This window comes from Ambystoma mexicanum, chromosome 2q (assembly GCF_040938575.1).
Source record: "Ambystoma mexicanum isolate Mex_15411 chromosome 2q, UKY_AmexF1_1, whole genome shotgun sequence".
Lineage (NCBI taxonomy): Eukaryota > Metazoa > Chordata > Amphibia > Caudata > Ambystomatidae > Ambystoma > Ambystoma mexicanum.
The window spans coordinates 458,401,027-458,420,879 of record NC_090924.1 but is presented as its reverse complement, the minus strand read 5'-3'; the positions used below and the strand labels follow the sequence as shown (position 1 = coordinate 458,420,879).

Here is a 19,853-nt window from a genome sequence, read left to right as displayed (position 1 = left end):
TGAATGAGATTCTTGAAGAAGCAGAGAATCTAAATGGCAAAGATGAATGGTGACATCATACAAAACCAAATTGACACCCATATAAGAGATAAACAGACCAGAGGATGCAGACGATTTGTAAACCATCAAGAAATACCAAGGATAAGTGACATTTTGGGATCAAGGTGAAGAACCTTATGCCACAAACCTGAGGAAGATACTTAGTTTAAACGTGTACAGATGCAATGAAAACACAAGCAGCAAAGCAATCATGAAGCTAGCCTCATGCTTTTGAATAAATAGATCACGGCTAGTGCCAACATATACATAAATAGATATATATGGACAAGTAAAGGATGGATGTTTCCACTAGGCATTATAAGCAGTACTGAACAAAGCAAAAAGGCCTCAATTTTCAGTATGTCGCAGCTATCAAAGCAAGTGAATTCACAAAATGAATCTCTGCTAAAGGAGTTCACAGAGCCAAGAGAGCCAAGGTTTTATCAACTAGAATTGGCTGACATTGGATACAATTAACATGAAGGAAAAGAGACTCCTGTTCAGAAAGGTCAAGCAAAACAAAAGACGTCAGAGGACTACTGGAGAATAAAATCAAATACACGAAAAGGCTCATTTTCATGGTGTCCAGTCACGTGACAAAGAGAAGTTGGATGAACGAGGTGGTCACACCTACGCACGGAGGCTGGTTGTGACCATTTTCCTTAAAAATTCTCAGAACACAGTACAAACTTAAGGCCAACTTCAGAGCACTAATTGACACTGGACCATTGAGGTGATGATGGATGATCTCCTAATTGGTGGGAAGCTGGTGCAAGGACGAGCTCACCCACACCTGGTTGTTCAGCCTGCATGCTGCTAGACATAGGTAGAAAAGTACTGACGGGGGGCTAGAAGCCAACCAATTGTAGGGGACAGTGTAATTAAGGGTCCTATAGCTTGTGTAGCCAATGGGACTTTGTACATTTAGTGACGTTCATAGTGGCCATTTTAAGGGGAGGGCTGAGTTGCTCCACCTGATGTTAATTATCCTTCCACCTTACTTTCTTACTCCATACAGATATAAGGCTTATACATAGAACTTCACTTAGACCCAATCACACCCTCCATTAGGTTTTTGTAGTTTGCCACGTAGGATGACGTTGGTAATGACGCATGTCAAAACGTCAATGATGACCAATTTTGGGTACAAGAGTCCAGTTTTTTATGAAGTAAGCAGAGTCAGAGGATCAAGCGATTGCTGATGTTCGTTGTACTCTCTGTTTTAGATACTTGACATTAAAACAGACGAACTTTGCCAAACTATTTGTGTCGTCTTGATTATTGATGTATGAATAAAATCTGCATCCCCATCCATCTCCAGGGTCTAGCTACTCATCTTTAAGGGCTGTCTGAGAGAACACCCAGCTCAGAGATGTAGTGAAGTGCGTGCGGTTGGTTGTGCTGTATAGATATGGTTGTATTTTGTTTCGAGTTTGCGAGGTGTAAGCAGAGGGATGAGGTTTTTAGTGAGGTCGGTTAGTGGTGGCACCTTATCGTACCCCCTCAGTTTAGGCCGCCTGTGGCACATGTCCCTGCCAGTGTCGTGCATTGTGGTGTGCTAGGGGGTCTGCCTCCTATATTCTGTGTAGAGTTGCGGGTGGTTAGCAGGCTATTAGTGGTGGTCTGATGTCTACTCCATACCCTCCACCCCGTGTTCAGACTCTATGTTAAATGGGTATAATGAAATTTGACAATGCTGTACTAATTGGGCAGAATGGATCTCTGCGCTAACTGGGAATAATGGAATTTTGACAATGCTATACTATTGCAGCTCAGTGTAATGGAACCTGGGCTATACTTTCTCAACCCATGTGTGCTCCTCCGCCATCCATCCTACTACTAGCCCGTGCCAGCAGTTGCTGCAGCGCCAAACATGTGACATGGAGCAGCAGCAATGTGGTGGGCCAATCTAACACTGAGCCGGGCTGGCATTAGTGAGCCAAGATGTTATGGGACCTGGCCCTTTTTTTTTTTTATAAATTAAACACTGGGCACATCGACTTCTGCACTCCCGCTCTCAGTGGAGGAAGGGAAGCATTAGGGGGCTAGGCTCGCAGTATCACTGCAATCGTCCAGCCCTACTTGCCTCCCACTGTCAAATGGAGTGGGAGCAGGGGGGCATGCAACGCAACTACTACTACTACTACTACTACTACTACTACTACTACAGCTGGCTCATCTTTAATGCTGGCTCATCGTAGCTGAATGCACATTTTGAAAGCTGCATTCACCTGCCATGCACCAACATTTTAGAGTCAGACGTGAGGGGCTTGGTAAGGCCGGGGTAGAAAAGTGGAACCTAGGCAGTTGGAGGAAATATTTGACAGTGGGGCAAGTACCTTGACAATCTATGTCAATTCCGTCCGAGGAAAGGAGTAGGCTCCTGGGCAATGGATGGCAATTTTGGGTAAACGGCATGTACCTGAGCAATTCATTACTTTTCTGGCAATAGAGCAAATACATGGGCAACAGATAAGGACCTGGCCATTAATGAAAACTTTGGTAATGGGGCAAATACCTAGGCTCTTGTTTACAGTCTTTGGCAATAAGGCAAGTCCACGGGTAGCTATTGGCATTTACCCAAACTGTTAATGACAATCACTGGCAATTGTGTAAGTACCTGGTCATTTTTGCAAACCATGACAAAGTGGCAAGAAACTAGGGCTAGGCATTTGTCGTCATCATTGGCAAGGGAACAAATGCAAAGACAGATGGTGACAATAGGGCAAGTCTCCCAAAAAGTTATGGCAAACCATGGCAATGCAATAAGTACCTGGGCAGCTGATGACAATCCCTGGCATTTAGCGGGAACCTGGCCCTTTGATGGCCACTCCCAGCAACGAGGCAAGCACCTGGACATGCAACAACTGGCTATGGGGCAAGTACATGGACATTTCTTGGCAATACCTGGTAAAAGTGTGATCACCTGGCCACCTGATGATATTCCTAAAAACGGGGTAGGTACCTGGGAGGTTTTAGCAATCCCTAGCATTAAGGTGGGTATTTGATGGCAGTGGATTAATATCTAGGCGGTTGATGCCAATCCCTGGCAGTGGTGTGTCTAACCAGGCAGTTGATGACAATGCCTGGCAAATGAGGTGGTTCCTGGGCATTTTAGAGCAATTCTTTTATTTAGATGCGAGTGCCTGCCATTTCCTGGTAGTACAGCATTTATGTTTGTGGCGTAAGAACGTTATTTTGTTTTAGTTTTTAGCATTATTAGGTCATCAGAGCACTATACATGAGGAAGAAAATATGAATGACAACAGGTATTCACATTTCGGCCATGACTTGAAAACAAAAGCCACCCATAAGACCCATCACTTTCCAATCTCTGTATCTCGTGCAAACTGGATCCAAAAGTCCTTTACTGGGAACAGGAGAGTGTCCAGCTCCTGCCAGCTCCTTTTGAACTCCTGTCCGAAAACGGTATATAGTGGGCCCGGGCCAGCTACAACTGAACAGGTAAAGAGTTCTAAAAGCGCGGAATGGACTCCGAGAAGGCGTGGGGTGCTTTTTTCACACACAGAATATCCACTCTATAGAATGTCTTTCTGCCAGCAAACAAGCCCCACCATGCCCCCTGCGCATTTTCTTTGCTAGATATGATAGATGTTGAAAGGCCACTGCTTTATGGGAACAAAAGGTGGCCCTTCAGTGCATTTTAAGGGGAATCCTGTATCCAAAAGCAAAGCATTCCCTCAAGCATAACACGTAGTTGCGCCAGTATGGGCAGCCCTTGTCATGGACCTTGTAAGGTCTTACTCTTGGTGTTGAGCTGCAGAATTTGCAGTTTGAGGCCCTTTACAAAATATCTATGCTTTCAGACCTCACACGCAGCACTCACATTCTTTAAGAGCATATGTGTTGCTGCTGTCACTATTTATTTACCCCATGTACATCTCTTCAGAGCTGAAATGCTTGCGATTGCCTGGTAGGGTGTGTCATGTTCCTCATAAGAATGCCACCAGTGCATGTGGTGGGTAGCAGCTGCTGCAGCATCAAATATCAATTTCTTGGATTCCGGTGGGCGGAGACTGTACATGAGGTAGGATGCCTTTGAGGGAGACAAGTGACAACCTGTGGCAGACAACCTGCTGGAGGGAGTGGTGGAGTCCACGGATGAAACATGTTATCCCCCTTTCCCCTTGCATGATGATACTCCAATCCATAACGTCCTAATGACATATTGTGGCTCCTTCTCTGCTCTCACAAAGGACAATGATGAATTTCACTCAACCAATTCTCCAGATCAACTTTCAAACATTGATTCATCCTCAGGATATGTTAAAACCATTCCTCCATTGTTTTCGTGGCAGTTAACCAAAAGGAACTACGATTCCCAGAAATGCCTTAAGAATGCGAGGAGGAAGAGGAATTGAGGAATGCAGAGCAGAGGAAACCCCAAGCACAGGCAATGCTCTAGTTTTGGTGAGCATACACCTGTGCCTAGGACATTTAATGGAAGATAATCTCGAGAAATGGTAGATTTCTGGTGGGAGCGGTCTTTAGTTCATTACGTTGCCAAACAGTGAGGTGAGCGACAATTGAGCCAACCGTCTTGCACGGTCAGCAGAAAAGATCTGCATGGCAAGGGTTCCCGGCAGGAACACCATAAGCAGGTATAAAGCTCCTGGGCATTTGCCGGTGGAAAGAAGCAAGAAAATAAATGTACCAGAGACCCATGAGGAAAGGAGAAGTGCAGGCTCAGGGAACCAGGATGCTGACAGTCGAGCAACACGAAGAAGAGAGAAACCAGCGGCTGTCATCGATGGGCTGCAAACAGACCAGGGAACGCCATGAAGAGCCAGTGAGTCCATGCTGGGATGAAGGGAACACCAAGGCGTACTGGCAAACACGCCACATATTAAAATCTGAACAGGCCAAATCGGACAAAGAGAGGAAAATGTTTGTTAATCTTGAAATCAAGAAGTTAAAACCCTATTTTCCTCAGAAAGGAATCTTAAGCGGACAATGTGAATTAACCCACAATGTTAAGTTGGTGAATGATTGGAAGTGTGAGAAAAACACCAATGAGGCAATGTATTATGGACTAAAGGAATTAGCCAAAAGGGCTAATGTGGTAAACGATCAAAGGTGGCATTGCAGAGACAGGCAACTACAAGAAGCCTTGGCAGGAGAGTATACCAGGCAACTGCAAGACTGTGAGAACAAGAAGCCCTGGCAGGAGAGTATACCAGGCAATTGCAAGTGTGTGGCAGCAAGAAGCCCAGGCAGGAAAGTATACCAGGCAATCATAAGTGTGTGAATAAAAAGGAACAGAGAAACCTTAGCAGACATTATGTTGGAGTTATTTATTCCATTTTTAACACTTCTGAAACACTGGAGGCCAAAGGCGATATCGTTTTACCTTAAGATTCATTTCATTAGCATGTGAGGGCCAGAATAGTACTTTGGACACAGACGGTTTTGTTTTGGACATACTGAAACTGACAGGTCTTTAGTTTTGAGTTTAGGAAGGGAAATGCCTCTAGTGCAGGGACAGGGGCCTTTCCCCCCCCCCCACCCAACTCATTTAATTCATCAATAAAAGTCTTTAGCCAAAACCAAGTCTACATTGTGTCCGACTTTCATTCCTGGCCCTTCTTGGTACACTGTTCTGTCAAAATCATAAAATGTTTCTAAAGCAGCCTATTCCATATAAATGAATTTCAAAAAGTAAAATCAGTCCTTAACGAACAGACTAATTACCCAAATTGACCTTCTAGTAAGATCTTTTGTAAAAAAAAGTTACAATATTTGAGGTGTCTCCTTCATATTTGATTCTCGCATATAGCATTAACCTCTGTTTCATAACATGTGCCAGCAATGAGTTTAAGGCAAGTTCACAAATGTACTGGAATACAGCAGGGTAAACACCATAAATATCTTGGAATATAGCCTTAAAGCTTATTAAGTCAATCCCTATACAGTACTATCTATTTCAATTTCTCGTCCACAACTGACCACTGGAGTAATTATTTTATTGCTGTTAAAGGTTGGATCCATAAAAATTCACCATATTCATTATATATTATATTCATTATGCATTCTTTTTAACTCAGACAATTATGAGCATATTTTATTCCTCATCCTAACCCAATATAATTTATCAGATGTCCTACTAAAAATAGGAAAACCAGGGGAAACCATGCAAACTTCTTGTACTATTTTTTATTAATACCCATTTGCATTATTTGAATGTTTTCAAAATTAAGTTCCAAAAAAATCTTTTATTTAATACCTACTTACGGGTTCTAAACTACGATGAAGGCCAATCAGCATTTTCTCTATTAGGATGACATTGTCCAAATAAGCTAGCCATGGAACAGGCAGTGTGCCTAGTTTTGGCAGGCACATTTCAATCTTTTCAAATCCCCTTTCTAGGTCTATTAAATACAGGTTAAAGAGGCAGAGTGCCAAAATGAAACCCTGACTCAACCCTCGTCCCGTAGCCGTGCCAGCTGAAAAATCCCCCAGGTCATTTAATCTCACCAGCATATGCGTCTCAGAATTAAGTAACATTAAATGTTTCAACAGGCCCAGAGGAATAATTCTATCATAAAATGTGTTCCATAATTAGTTACGATCTACTGTATCAAAAGCAGGTTTGTAATCTAAGAAAGTGACAAACACGTCTTTTTCTCGATACATACAGACCGTTTCAGACAATTTAGAACAAACCCACAAATCTGAGTATCAAGGCCTTTTCAGGAATCCATTTGTTTGTAATTAAAAATGTGTTATTCATTTGACTGTTCCAGCACCCGGTAAGCAGGATGCACATATTTTTCTTGGTATATCCAGAAGAGTGATAGGGCAATAATGTGTTGCCGTTTCACAAAAACCTTTTTTTTATAAATTGGTATGGTTACCAATTTGTCCATGAAATTTGTATCTTGGATAATCTGATGCAATTCCTAAATAATGCATACAAAATACTTGCCCCAAACATACTATCTATTCTGAATATTCCAGCAACAAATCCTTTTGGGCCTGCCACCTTATATTTTTCCTGTTTCGGTATAACTGTCAAGACATCTCTTTCAGAAATGTGCCCTCCCAGGTTTCCAAGTTTTGTGTCTTAATACAGTAATTTTCATTATTTCCATTCCTTTATTTCTCCCTAAAATACTCAAACCAAATTATCTCAATAATAGTGATTATCCAGGAGCATATAGCTGGCCCTCAGTACAGGAATACGGTACACCAAATTGCTTTGTGTCTTTCATCTCAATAATATTCAACATTGTTCTGCATAAAAACTGACATTTTATTTGCAGTTAACCAATTCTTATATGTCTGGTAAAGATGATGTTTTTCCCTTCTTTTCTCATGGCATCATCTTACACACACAAGTGCTCTAAGATCTCTATGCAAAGTGCACTTTCTATGAGTGATGCAGGAATCACAATTTCATCTCGATCCACTCAAACTGCACTTGATAAACTGGCATATTGGTCACAAGAGATTTAATTTCCTCAGAAAATGTACTCTGTCAAATGTGGCAGATCACAATCAGGATATGGACAGGGTGGCATTCTGACTGAATGTTAATTAATTTGGACACACAAGACCTAAGCTGTCCGTAAGCCTAGGTATGTCTGCCCTATTCTAGAAAGGAACAACCTAAAAGGGTGCTTGTCAGGATGCCTTACAAAACAAGAAATGTACTCTGTCCATATGCCTATGTTAACCTGAGTTCTGTCCCTACCACTATAAAAGAAAATAATAAATTCCACAAAAGGTACAGTTAGGGTCTTTGCCCAAACAAAAGAATGATGGCCAGTTTCTGCCCCCCACCAGGGTGTCTTTTTATCAAAATGGGGCTCCTAACCCAGATGCACAGTCCAAGTAGTACACTTAATGTCTCTTCCATCTCTTTCTCCTTGGGTTGATTGTCAGTCTATGCTTCATCTCTTTTTCTCTGGTCTACCTGGATTTTGTTACAGTCGCTTGTCTTTTTCCCACATGGGAACCACTGGTGGAAATGTCTATTCTATGGGTTCTCCTTGTGTTCCCAACCAAGAAAACTCCTGGCACTTTTATTTTAACCCCACTTTGGGGTTTCCTTCCTGTTACCCTGTCTTGGCATCTCGACTTTCTCTCTGTCCAAGTTGGGGACTTGTTTCTCTCACCCTGGCTTCGGGTCTTATTTCTCACACTCCACCTTGGGGTCTGGATTATCCCGGGCTTCCCCAGCTTTCTCTTCTCTTACTTCCCAGTACTGATTGGCTCTTTATACCCCACTCTGCTGGGGGTCAGACTATCCACTGTTCTCTGTCCCAGGCAAGAGCAGTGCATAAGCAGGTCAGAAACCATACCAGCCACCTGTACAGGAAGTTTCTAATTATTCTACAGTTTAACTCCCATATAGCCAACATAAATATTGGTATCTTAAGAAAAAGGAGGATAACTTAAATCCCTTTCTAGGGATTTCCTGTCCTCCAAGGGAAATGGGGGGTAGTGCCACCCTGTTGGAATCCCGCTTGCCCTGTCCCTTAAGTGGTGTTAAGCTTAGCAGGCTCATCTCCCAAGTCCCAAAGGGGGAGGCTCCCTCAGGGAGAGAGGTGACAAATTCCCTGGATTGGTCACATACTCTCAGCATTGGCTTTAAGCCCTCTTCCACTGGGGGTAGCAGCAGCTGACAAAGTCTACATTCTCTTGCCCTTTGGCTTTTCTATGCTTTATCATGAAATAGAAAGGCTGTAGTTCTATAAATTACCTCATTAAACTGATGTTGGTGCCTTTTCATAAATACATTAACATTATGGGTGAATGGTCAATAATGAGTCAGAATTTCTTTCCAGTCAAAGAGTACGTCAAACTAGTAATGGCCCACTTGACACCGAGACCCTACAATTCCACAGCTGCATAACTTTGTTCCTGGGAGAAAAATGTCTTTCTAGCATACAATACCTTGGCTTTCATCAAACTGGGACAGGACAGGCCCACTTCAGATGCTTTTGTAGGAATAACTTTTTAAAATTTGGCATCTTAACGACAAGTTCATCACAAAGGACCTTCTTATGGGCATCAAAACTATGTTGGTCCTCCCAAGTCCAGACTCGTTTTTTGGGCTATGCATTCATAAGCTTGTGTGTATAATTTGCAGCAAAGGTGGAATCATTTGTGATAAGCTGCCGGTAATAGTCAGCCAAGCCTAGGGACTCTAAGCCTCTGTTTGGTTTTTGGTGGGGTAGTTAAGGCCACTGCCTTCACTTTCTCATTCTGGGGTTGGATGAGATCATTGCCAAGAAAAGACCCTACCTATTTCAGCACTTTGGTTTAGGTGAAATTATTTTGGGTTGACTGAGTCCTACTCTCCTTGAGGCTCTAGAGAGCGGATAGAGATGGTGTAGTTGTTCTTCCCAACTGGCACTATGAATCACTATAACATTATGCAGACCTCCATGAATGATTAATAGGGCCGTATGACCTTATCCCAGAGTCTTTGAATGTGGCAAATGGAAGAACTGTGAACTGATACAGATCCTGAGGTGTACCGAAGGTGATTTATTATTTATATGCCGGATTAAACGGGACCTGCCAATAGCCTTTTGTCAAGTACAAGGTAGTAATGAACATGGTAATCCCCAGGCGATCGATTAACCCATATTCTCTGGATTTATCAAAGACTGAGATGGAGTTTATTCTTCGAAAGTCAATACAGAAACTCCAAGAATCATCAGGTTTTGCAACAAGGAACCAGAGGTAAACAGTGGCTCTGGGGGAAACCAGGAGGAAGGCAGCGAGGCCCCACGAGACCCCAAGGCAGGGTGAGAGAAGCGACACCCTAAGGCAGTGTGAGAGAAATAAGGTGAGAGAAACGAAAGCCCATGGCAGGGTTTAGAGAAATGAAAACCCAAGGCGGGGTGAAAGAAATGAGACCCCAAGTCAGGAACAGAGGACCACTCACCCAGGACTGGGGTAAAGACCCAAGGTGGGGTAAAGACCAGGAGGTGCCCAGCTGGTGAGAGCGGCAGGAGGGAAACACAACGGAAACACCTAATATGGATTTATGAGCTAAGGGTTACCAAGTGGAAAAAAAGATCAGAGACCGAGATAAAGAAATCTACCACAGAGTGGCAATCAACCAGAGGAGAAAGAGACATTCAGTGTACTTGATTGAACAGTGCATCTAGGCGAGGAGGCCATTTTGATACAGAGACACTAATGTGTGGGTCAGAAACCAAACACTGCTCTTTTGTTTGGGCAAAGGCCCTAATAGTACCTTTGTTGAATGTATGGTTTTCTTTTATAGTGGTAGGGATAGAACTCAGGTTAGCTTAGGATTCTGGACAGAGGACTCGTCTTGTTTTTTGTCCGTGAACCAAACATATCGCCCTTGTTCTACCAATCAACATTGCCATATTCTATGATTTCCCCCACAATAAACCTTCATTAAAATTCTGGGGGGAAAGAACAGAATTTGGGAGCTTTGCTTCAGTGGCAAATTTGATAAAGATCCACAACTTGTTATCCCATATAGAAACTACTGCTAAAACGACCCTACCTTTAATCATCTTATTGGTAAAATGTTCTTTAATGCTAATATTAAGACACCCGAGGGACGACGCCTAGCTGCTCGAGTAGCTGAATTTAAATAAGAGGTGTAATCATGTAACCATCAATTTCCATAGTAGACTTTGTCCATACTTCCTGCAGACAAATTATATCTTTTTCAATAAAATATAAAGCTAGTTTAGATTCCCTTATTAAGCTATTAAGTCCTCTTGTATTCCAGGAAATAATGATTAATTCATTAAACTTTGATCCTAACCTATTCTTAGGGTCCCGAGTATGTTGCCAAAGGCAGCATCTTTGGAAGCCAAGTGTGATGAATCTGGAGGCTTCATCCTTTCTTCCCTTTGGGGAGTCACCCCCTTTGTGGCTAGGGAGATGAGCCCACTAAGCAAAACCCTCCCTAGTGGTTTGGGAAAGCAGGAACTCACTGGGAGTGACTCCCCTCGAGGGGACAAGGACTCCCATAAGGAACTCCCTATACCTAAAGCATTATCTGCATACATGGGGGAACTCAAAATAATTTTAAAAGTGAATTTGGATGTTTGGCTCAAGACAATGCTGGTCTCTTCATGGGCTTAACAGCTGAACATAAACAACACTCCCTTTTTACATCGTGGAGCAAGAATAAAAGCTTGATCACCTTTTAATGGGGCAGACGGAACATTACGCAGAAGTAAGGCTCCAACGTGGGCATTCCATTGAGGGGCACAGCCTTCCTGCACACTGAAGCCGGCTGTGGTGCGGCGAGAGGTTGGGGAGAAAGAAACATGCCGCTGACCCAGCAGAGAGACGTGCAGAGTCAGCGAGGTGGAGAGAGAGTAACACAGACTTACCTGGAAGAGTGACTACGCAGCGGACATGGTGGTGCCAGTTTCCGATAACAGCCGCCCAATTCAGGGCTTGAGGAAGGAACAAATACTCTGCTTGCATCGCGAGAGCCAAGGAAACAAGAAATGCTGAAACGAGCAGAACCCATAACCTGCTTGGGTATCATCTGGAAGACCAGAAAGCCGTGCAGAGACTTACAAGCTGATCTAGATTACAAATAAACATTAAATGAGTCCATTACTGTGTCTAGAACACAGATCAGAACTTCCTTAAACTAAGACATTTTTGCATGATTTAAACCTATTTCTTCCTGTGCATCAAAAACGCACTCAATACAAATACACAAGTGATCATCCTTTACCCATTGATGAAAAAAATTGTCAGTCAATTTATCATTGCCTTTAACCGTCAACAGTTTGGAAACCCTAAGGGATTCGCTTGTTTTTGATTCATCCGGAGTCTTTACAAGGTTTGCACTACAAGCAGTGGCCAAGCTTTGGATTTGATCAGTGTCATTATCCCTCCTGTCTGAGGGTAATGAAGCTTCCTTATTGGTACCAAAGGAGATAACAGTTAATTCATGTGGTTTAAAATAAGATCTGATGTCCTCTTGATAAAAGTCTTTATCTTTTTTCTGTAACTGGTCTAATTTTTGACAATTTCTTCACTTCCAAGAGCCTTTTTGTTTTTTTGGTAGGGTTTTGAAATTGAACTGGTGAAACAACTGTTACATTCCTAGTTTCTATAGCCTGTAGAGGTGGACATTTTAAAACTCGCCTTGCCAGGATTTTCTTACTCCTCTTTCTCACCTATAAGTATTAATGTATCGCTCAACCTAGATGGAAAATTTGCTCCATCTTCCCACAACTTTTATCCTCCTCCGAGTGTCCTTCGAAGGAGCCTCCACCACATTGCTGACCTCAACCACGCTTACAAGCATAAAAGAAATTCTTTAACGACTCTGTAGTTTCTTGCAACCTCAACAGTGATTGTAAAACTATGTGAATGCTGCCACATAGCTGAGGCTTGTTAGCATCATCAAGCTAGCCTAAAGACTGATCATTAAATAAATAGAAGAATTCCAGACTTTGGCCAGTGCAGGTGATATCAGCAAGATAGCATGAGTCATCAATGTGTGGAGAATACATCATGTTGCTAGGATTTGGCGGCAGCGAGTGAGATCCCTGCTCGCTGCCTGCCACACTCACCTGTTGCCCTGGAGATTAGGGGCAAGGTGACATAGTGCCCTCGGCGTGTCAGGTCTCTCTCCTCCAGGGAGGGACCAGATCTCTGAATTGGCTGTGATGCTGTGAGGTCCTTTCCTCTAAAGCAGACAGTGCGCATCGCGTGAATCCCGCGCCATCACTGCTGCCCAGGTCCTCAGTATAAACATTCTTTGTAGTTATGTTTCTCTAGGTAATTAGCCTTAGATATTTCTTCTATTTTTAAGATCTACCTTTTGTCCCCCTTTGCAGCTCCTGCACCCTTAGTTGATTGTTCTGAGGAAGGGGGCGGGGGCGTCAAGTAGCACTCCTGTCTCCTTGGAAGGGCTCCCCGTTTGTATCAGCCTATAAGTGAAAGGTAGGCCTTCCCTTGAGGGTAGGAGTGTCTCCATCTTCCGTGGCTCCGAGGATTTTCACTCAATCTAATTCTTGACTGACGCATGTGTTCTTGTTCTAAGCTCAGACTAAACTGGCAGAAGTGACAGCCCCTATCCATCATGTAAACCAATTTGTAAAGGCAATTTCCCAGTGTTGGAGCAGTCGTTTTCAGTGTCTCTGCTTTGCTACCTTTTTTGTTTATATTGTCCACTCTTGAGAAACAGGGTTGTAATCTTAACAGGTGACTCCATTCAAATATTACAACTTGACTCAGACTTGTCATACAATGCAATGTTTCTGGGTGAACCATAACTAGAACATGGTCACCAGCAGCTCTTTTATTTGTCATAGTTTGACTCGGTGAGAGCTTCTTATTTCTGAAATTAATAGGCACATTCAATTGCCACACAAACTCCTTACCGTGTCTCCTGACCCCCTGTCCAGACTTCTAGACTGCACTTAGGTGCACTTCGTGCAGCACTGCAGCTTTTGAAGGAGCCATCAAGATGCCGACCAGAACAATCAACAATGGTGACTGCATCCACAGGCAATCATGGAAACCAGAGGTCCAAATGACAGTGCTACTATACTGCACTTAGCTGCGCTGGTTTTTCAAAGCGCCATCAAGAAGCCGACCAAAACGATTAACTGGTCCACATGACAGTGCTGCTAGACTGCACTTGTTATTGGGGCAGTTTGCGCTAGACCAGCCAGGGAGTGTTTTTTTCACCAAAAATCCACCTGCCCAAAGTACCAAGAGTCAGATGCATCTACCTTTACTATGAAAAGTCTACTTGATAAAATAATTTTAAATATGGCAAAAAGGCACGTTTTTATCAGCTATAGAAATATTATAATAATGGTCATACTTCCTATAACATCCAAGAGGAAGAAATGCATTAATCTACAGTCAGAGGATTTATCTGGGAATTCGGCCTGCAGGCACAACATTTTTGTGGGATGTGCTGTGTGATAAAGGGTCAAACAAAATGTTAAGCTTAGGATGGCAGGTTTTGGTCGGGAGTGCTCAAACGGTGACACTGGTGATCTTGCAGCAACAACAAAAAAAGAGCACGAAAATCGGAACCCATCTCCTTTCGCTATCCCACCATCCACCCCAGGGCAGGTAGAGAACTTCTTTACCTTAGAGATGGGTTCCGCCACAAGCTGTGTTATATTAGGCCTGAGGGAAGTGTGGGGAGGATTGCCTGACCAACTTCCCTACCTTTTAATGCATTTGTCAGAGAATGTCGATATTCTCTCTTAGCAAACATGCACAGTCTAGAATAATATTAGTCACAATTGGAATGAAAAGGGAAGCCAAGAGCAAGAAATAACTTTGCTCACGCTCACCGCCCTGAGCCCCACCGTCTGGAGAAGGCGTCCTGCACAGCAAGTGGCTTTGGGAAAGGGAAATGCTGCAGAGCCACCAGGGTTCAGAGCGAGCAAACAGCTGTGAGAAGTGACTCCCACACAGTGCACATCCAAGATGGCAGCTCCCTATCCTATTACATCAGGCAACACGTCCTTGACATGGAAGTCTGCAAAAGCACATACAACTGAACTGAGCAAAATAGTATTTCTGATCAGTCAATCCAAAGGACCCGATCCCATTTGAATGGGAAACCGCTAACCTTGCTTATTGGCCTACTATGATCCCACCAAGAGTACAAAGGGGGAAAATTGATTCAGAAATGTATGGGTATTTGGAGTCGGAGCAGGAGAGAGCTTGGAGAGCGCAGGAGGAGTGCAAAGGAGCATGAGAAAGGCGGGGCATGTGGCAGGCAAGTGGAGAGAGGTGATTAGGATGAGAGTTTAAGAGTTGGAATTGTCATCAGGAGGTCGGAGAAGATCAGGAGAGGTGGAGGGTGACAGTTGTCAAGAGGAGGTGGGGGAGAAGATCAGGAGGAGGGAAAGAGATATGTATGGAGGAGGTTCTCAGGAAAGCAAGTCCAGCCCTGACAGTTGGGAAGCAACTAGAAAAGTGAGTTGTATAGATAATTATCTAGGGGTGTGTCGAGAAGGGGCGGAGCGATGAGAGCATGACCAGTGTTGGCACTGGGCCGGACCATCCCAGATCTGAGATCTGGCAAAAAATGTCTCTCCAGAGCTCAGATCCGGCACCCCAATACTGGGAAATCCATATGCACTCTAAAGCAATCCGAACACGCTAATATAAGTTTAAACTGTGCTACAGTGCCGATGTCATTAGGATCAGGTGCGAGAAACCCAGGCCCCAAGACCACTTCCGATTCTGATAGGGATCCATGTGAGAATATTTGAATACAGCGATTTAGGCTTAAAAGGTGTGTATCTTTTATACTTTGCTTACAACATTATGTAGGGAACTGGGCTATTTTCCAGGTGTTCATGTTTAACCACTGTTACACTCAACAAACAGGTCAATTCCATGGCCTCCGCTACAGCCTATACATGTAAATTAATCAGAACAGCCAAACCCTTCCTCTCGTCTAACAGATGCACCACCCTGGCAAGAGCTTTAATTTTGTCAAAACTGGATTACTGCAATGCCCTATATCTAGGGAGTAACAAATACATCACCAACAAAATCCAGATTTTACAAAATAATGCTCTCAGAGCAGCACTGAGTATCCCTAAAAAAGTTCATATCTCTGACATAAGGGGAGCCCACAACTGGTTAACCACAAGACAAATTCTCCCTTAAAGTAGGATCCCTTACTCACAAATGTCTCAACAATACCGCCCCACAATATCTCATTGACAGATTCCAGAGGCAGTCCTCCAACCGACCCACTAGAACTGCCAATTCCAACCTTTTAACGGTGCCTAGATTCAAACGTGTCAAAACTGGAGGAAGTAGCTTCCCTGTAAAATCTGCACAACATTGGAATGCCCAGCCCTCTTCCTTAAACCGGTGGATGAGGTTGTGCCTAAAGTGTAGGTATGACTGATCTGTTCTAATGGCAAACGATTGTTAAATACTCTTCCTCCCTTATCCACGACACCCTCTCTGCCTACTCCCTTCTGCCTTCCTGCTTGTATATAACCTGTATTTTTTTTATACATTTGTATATGAATGCACAGCAATGTAACCTAAGCTGAAAATCGTCTTGTTGCCTTCTGCGCCCTTATGCCCTTGGGTCTGGCGCGCATTATAAGTAAAAAAACAAACATACATACATCCCTGCACTCCAATGCAATTGTTTTGGCATCTAGGTGTTGCTAAAGTGCCATCTGATAGCCAAAAGTAAAAAGGCACGAGCAGACACATAGGAGTACCAATCTTGTGAGAGCAAAGAGAGACTGTGAGAGAAAGAAGACAGTGAAACGGATAGAGTAGATGGGACAGTTTCAGTGGCAGTGGCTTTCTGAGAAACAGAAAAAAACGCCTGGGAGCCACGAGTCTGCCTCACGCACCATGGTTACTAGCTCTGGACTCTATTTGAGGGTCTTGCAGCACGAGCTTATAACAACCTGTCCAACGCCTCTACCAAGGGAACTGTGTTACAGGGTGCATAAAACAATCTCGTCGACTTGCCATGAACATTTACATTGGCAAACAGTAGTTTCTTCTTTTACGGCTGAACCTGAGCGTTTGTGGGGCAACAGAGCCGGGGGATGCTACAATAAGGACATTCTAGGCACAAAGCTATAATGCAATCAAGAAGGAGGCCATTTTGGGCCTAAAAACATTAACTTTAGCCCCAAGTTGGAGGCAATTCTGCCAAAAAGCGACCTAGTTCAGCAGTGAATTGTTTACATGTGTAAAGCGTCTTCCGTTCTATTGGCAGGGGACAAACAGGCCCAAGCTACTCACAGATGAGGCCCAACAAGGCTGAAACATGTCTGGGGGTGCTTGTGGTCTCGTGCAGAAGGGATGTAACCAAGGAGTTTGGGCTAGACTGCTCCTTTTGGGGGTGGGACCAAGCCTGTTTGCCTATTGTCTTTACTCTTCCTGTTATGGCTTGGCGGGCATAGAACGATGCTCTAGAGGGTTGCCCAGAGCAATGCCAGATGTTCAGATTAATTCTAAACCTGCAAGCGTTTGCCCCCGGGGTGTGTTTGGGCGCTGCACAGGCCAGCACATAGACCGCCTTACAGTGGTATTTGAGGGGGCAGGGAAGTTTTGGGAGCAAGCGACGGTTAGGACGTAGCGTTTGTCCCCACCCTCCCACCCCCTTTTTGGTAAGCAGGGAGGGGCTCGGTTTTTCTTTTATGTTCCCCCTATTTTAAGTTCAGGGTTTGAGAATGGTCAGGGGGATCAGAGGGGGGTGGTGGTTTTGGTGTGACAGGCTGGGGCGCTAGAAGGGGCGATGTGATGTAAGGTGTTCATTGCTGCTGATGTGGCAGGCCAGCCTGACAGCAGGTAATATAATAGGTGTGGAGGTTGGTGGGAATTTCGTGGCGGGAAAGGGGCTTTGCGTTAGTGCTGGGGACATGGCCCTTTGGAGGAGGGGCGGGGGAAGCAACATGCGGTACAAGCGCGGTAAAGGATGGGGGTGGTGCTGTTCGCACGAACGGGCTACCCCGGGGGTACAAAGAGGGGGACGAGGTATTGAAGAAGGAGGGGCGTGGCCTCAGGGAGAAGATGGGAGTAAGAGGGAATGAAGGGTGAGAGGAATTTAAGGGGACGCAAGGGACAGGAAAGGAGGAATTTTAAATTGTTTATTTATTTGTTGGGAAATTGAAATTGTTTATTTGTTTAATTGTTTGACAATTTGTTAAAATGGATATGTTAGTCTGTAAGCTCAGGGAGCCAGAATAGTGTTTTAGTGAGCAGTGGCCTGTCACATTAAAGCGACCTTTTCCCCTTAAAAGCGAGTCTGGGTAATTTTGTGCAGTAAGCCCAAAGTAAACTCTGTTTGAAATTAAGCTTTGCCAGTGACATTTACCAATGGAATTCGCCCGGTCTGTCTTGACCAGGGGCAAAACCGAGGCATCCATTTGTTGTAGGCCTGCACGAAAATCTCCCACAGGTTTATAAAATGATATGCCCTGATGAGTCGGAGGAGGACTGCACAAAAGAGATCTTATTTCCTCCTTCTTGTCACTGCTCCAAATGAGGCGGCACATTAATTGGAGGTGTAAAACCATTGTGTCTCATTTTTATGCCTCAATTTAGCGAGCAACCCCATTTAAAATGGGGCTGCCAAAAATATCTGGGAGTGCTTGTGGTGTAGGACAGAAAGAATGTGCATTGAAGATAAGACAGACCTGCATCTATTGGCGGTTGGCCCATGGCTGATTTGCATATGCCACTCTCACCTCCTCACGCCTTGTTCATCACCCGTTGGGTTTAAGTACTTGGATAGCCTTTCCGCGGACTTCGAGGTGAATGAAACCTACACAGCTTCAAATAGAAACTGAAAATCACAACTATTTACCAAATGGCCAGTGCTCTGTGCAACCGGAGGATCATCCTTGTCTCGAGCAAAAAAGATAGCCCATCATTGGAGTGATGTAAAGAAACCTTCAAACTTGAATTACTTCATAAATAAAAAGGCACAAACACAGCAATTTCAGAAGCTGCATGTTCGCGTTCTTTTGCAGCCCTTTTTGTGCGAGGGAACATGTGGCACTTCCTTGTAAAATATTGAAATGTTCACCCATACTTCAAGGACAATTCGACGTGAAGAGAACCTGTTTCGATCCAGGTAGGTGGTTTTACCCATTCCTGCTTGAAAGTTGCAAAACTGTAACGTCACTACCGTGTATGCCCTCCTCACAGGCTGATGGGACTATGAGGAAGAGGGTTTACCTGGAACTCGGTGGCCGGCGCATTCGCCTGGTCCTCCACGGACTCCACTCGGGCCAGGAAACTCCTGAGGTATTCGTGGGTCATCTCCCCGGCGTCAGACCGCAGACTCAGAAACTCATGCCGCGAAGGTACGAGAGGGGTGCGGGTTTAGTGGAAGGCCAGGTGGCTGTCGCCTCGGTTCTCGGTGTGAAAGCAGGAATCACTGACAAAGCGCGACGAGGAAGTGCTGCGGCGCGAGACCTTGGCAGGCGCACGACACAAGCAGAGAAGTTACAGGGGTGGCTCTGACAGCAGGCTCCCGGGACCTCCCACTGACTCCCGGTACCTCCCCTGTCTCCCGGTACCTCCCACGCTCCCTGGCATGCCGCTCTCCTGCCTGCCTGCTCCGACTTCACCGACTTCCTCCTTCAGGCCACTTGTCTGCTGCATAATGAAACGGCCGCTCGCACCTGCCCCTTTCCGGATCTCTCTTCAGGCGCCTCTGCAAAAAACGGCGATTCAACGTCATTGTACCGGAGACTAACAGCAGGTCCCTGTCACATCTGCACTGCCGCTGGAGGGCACTGTTTGTCCCTCTAAAATAAGCATTAACTACCGCTAGGTGGTACTAGGCGTGAACTCGCCCGCGCGCGAGGGAGATAGGACCAAACTGCAGTATTTTTTAGAGCATCATTACATACTGTTAATATTATGAAATCTCATATTGTGTTCCATCGGGCGTGACTGAGTCATGCAGTATTATTTTCTTATCAACTTCTGGGTACTTAGTACCAAAATGAAAAGAAAATGACCATCGTCAAAAACACGCTGCCTCAATATAGTGTCAATGGGTCAATTCCCGAAAGTGTTTCTGAAGGAAATGACGTGAGAGCGGGATGTGCTGGTGCATCGTTTTAGATGCGCAAGGAACGATGCTGTCGGGAATAAGAGTGGTGTCAAGGAAAAGCAAAGAGAAACAACTAAAAAAGAGAAGTATAGTCGCGACACTATACAGCCAGTCTCCCAGCCCCAGGTACATTAGAGAAGAATATGGAGAGCTCTGAACCCTCAATGCAAGTACCCACCGCCACCATCCTGAGTGCGTAGGTCAGATGAACCACACGAGTGAACAAGGCTTG

At 44.5% G+C, this 19,853-nt stretch overlaps 1 protein-coding gene across 2 annotated transcripts in view; it reads right to left on the bottom strand.

Moving 5' to 3' along the window:
- Positions 1 to 19,147, bottom strand: part of PTPN18 (protein tyrosine phosphatase non-receptor type 18) — a 674,845-nt gene extending 655,698 nt beyond the window's left edge. The window contains exon 1 of one of the 2 annotated variants that reach the window (XM_069647567.1): positions 18,736 to 19,147. In XM_069647567.1, the coding sequence (XP_069503668.1) occupies positions 18,736 to 18,819 (84 nt within the window). In that variant the 5' untranslated portion in view covers positions 18,820 to 19,147. The remainder of the gene's footprint in view (positions 1 to 18,735) is intronic. The other variant, XM_069647566.1, reaches the window with a different exon arrangement.
- Positions 19,148 to 19,853: the final 706 nt, after the last annotated feature.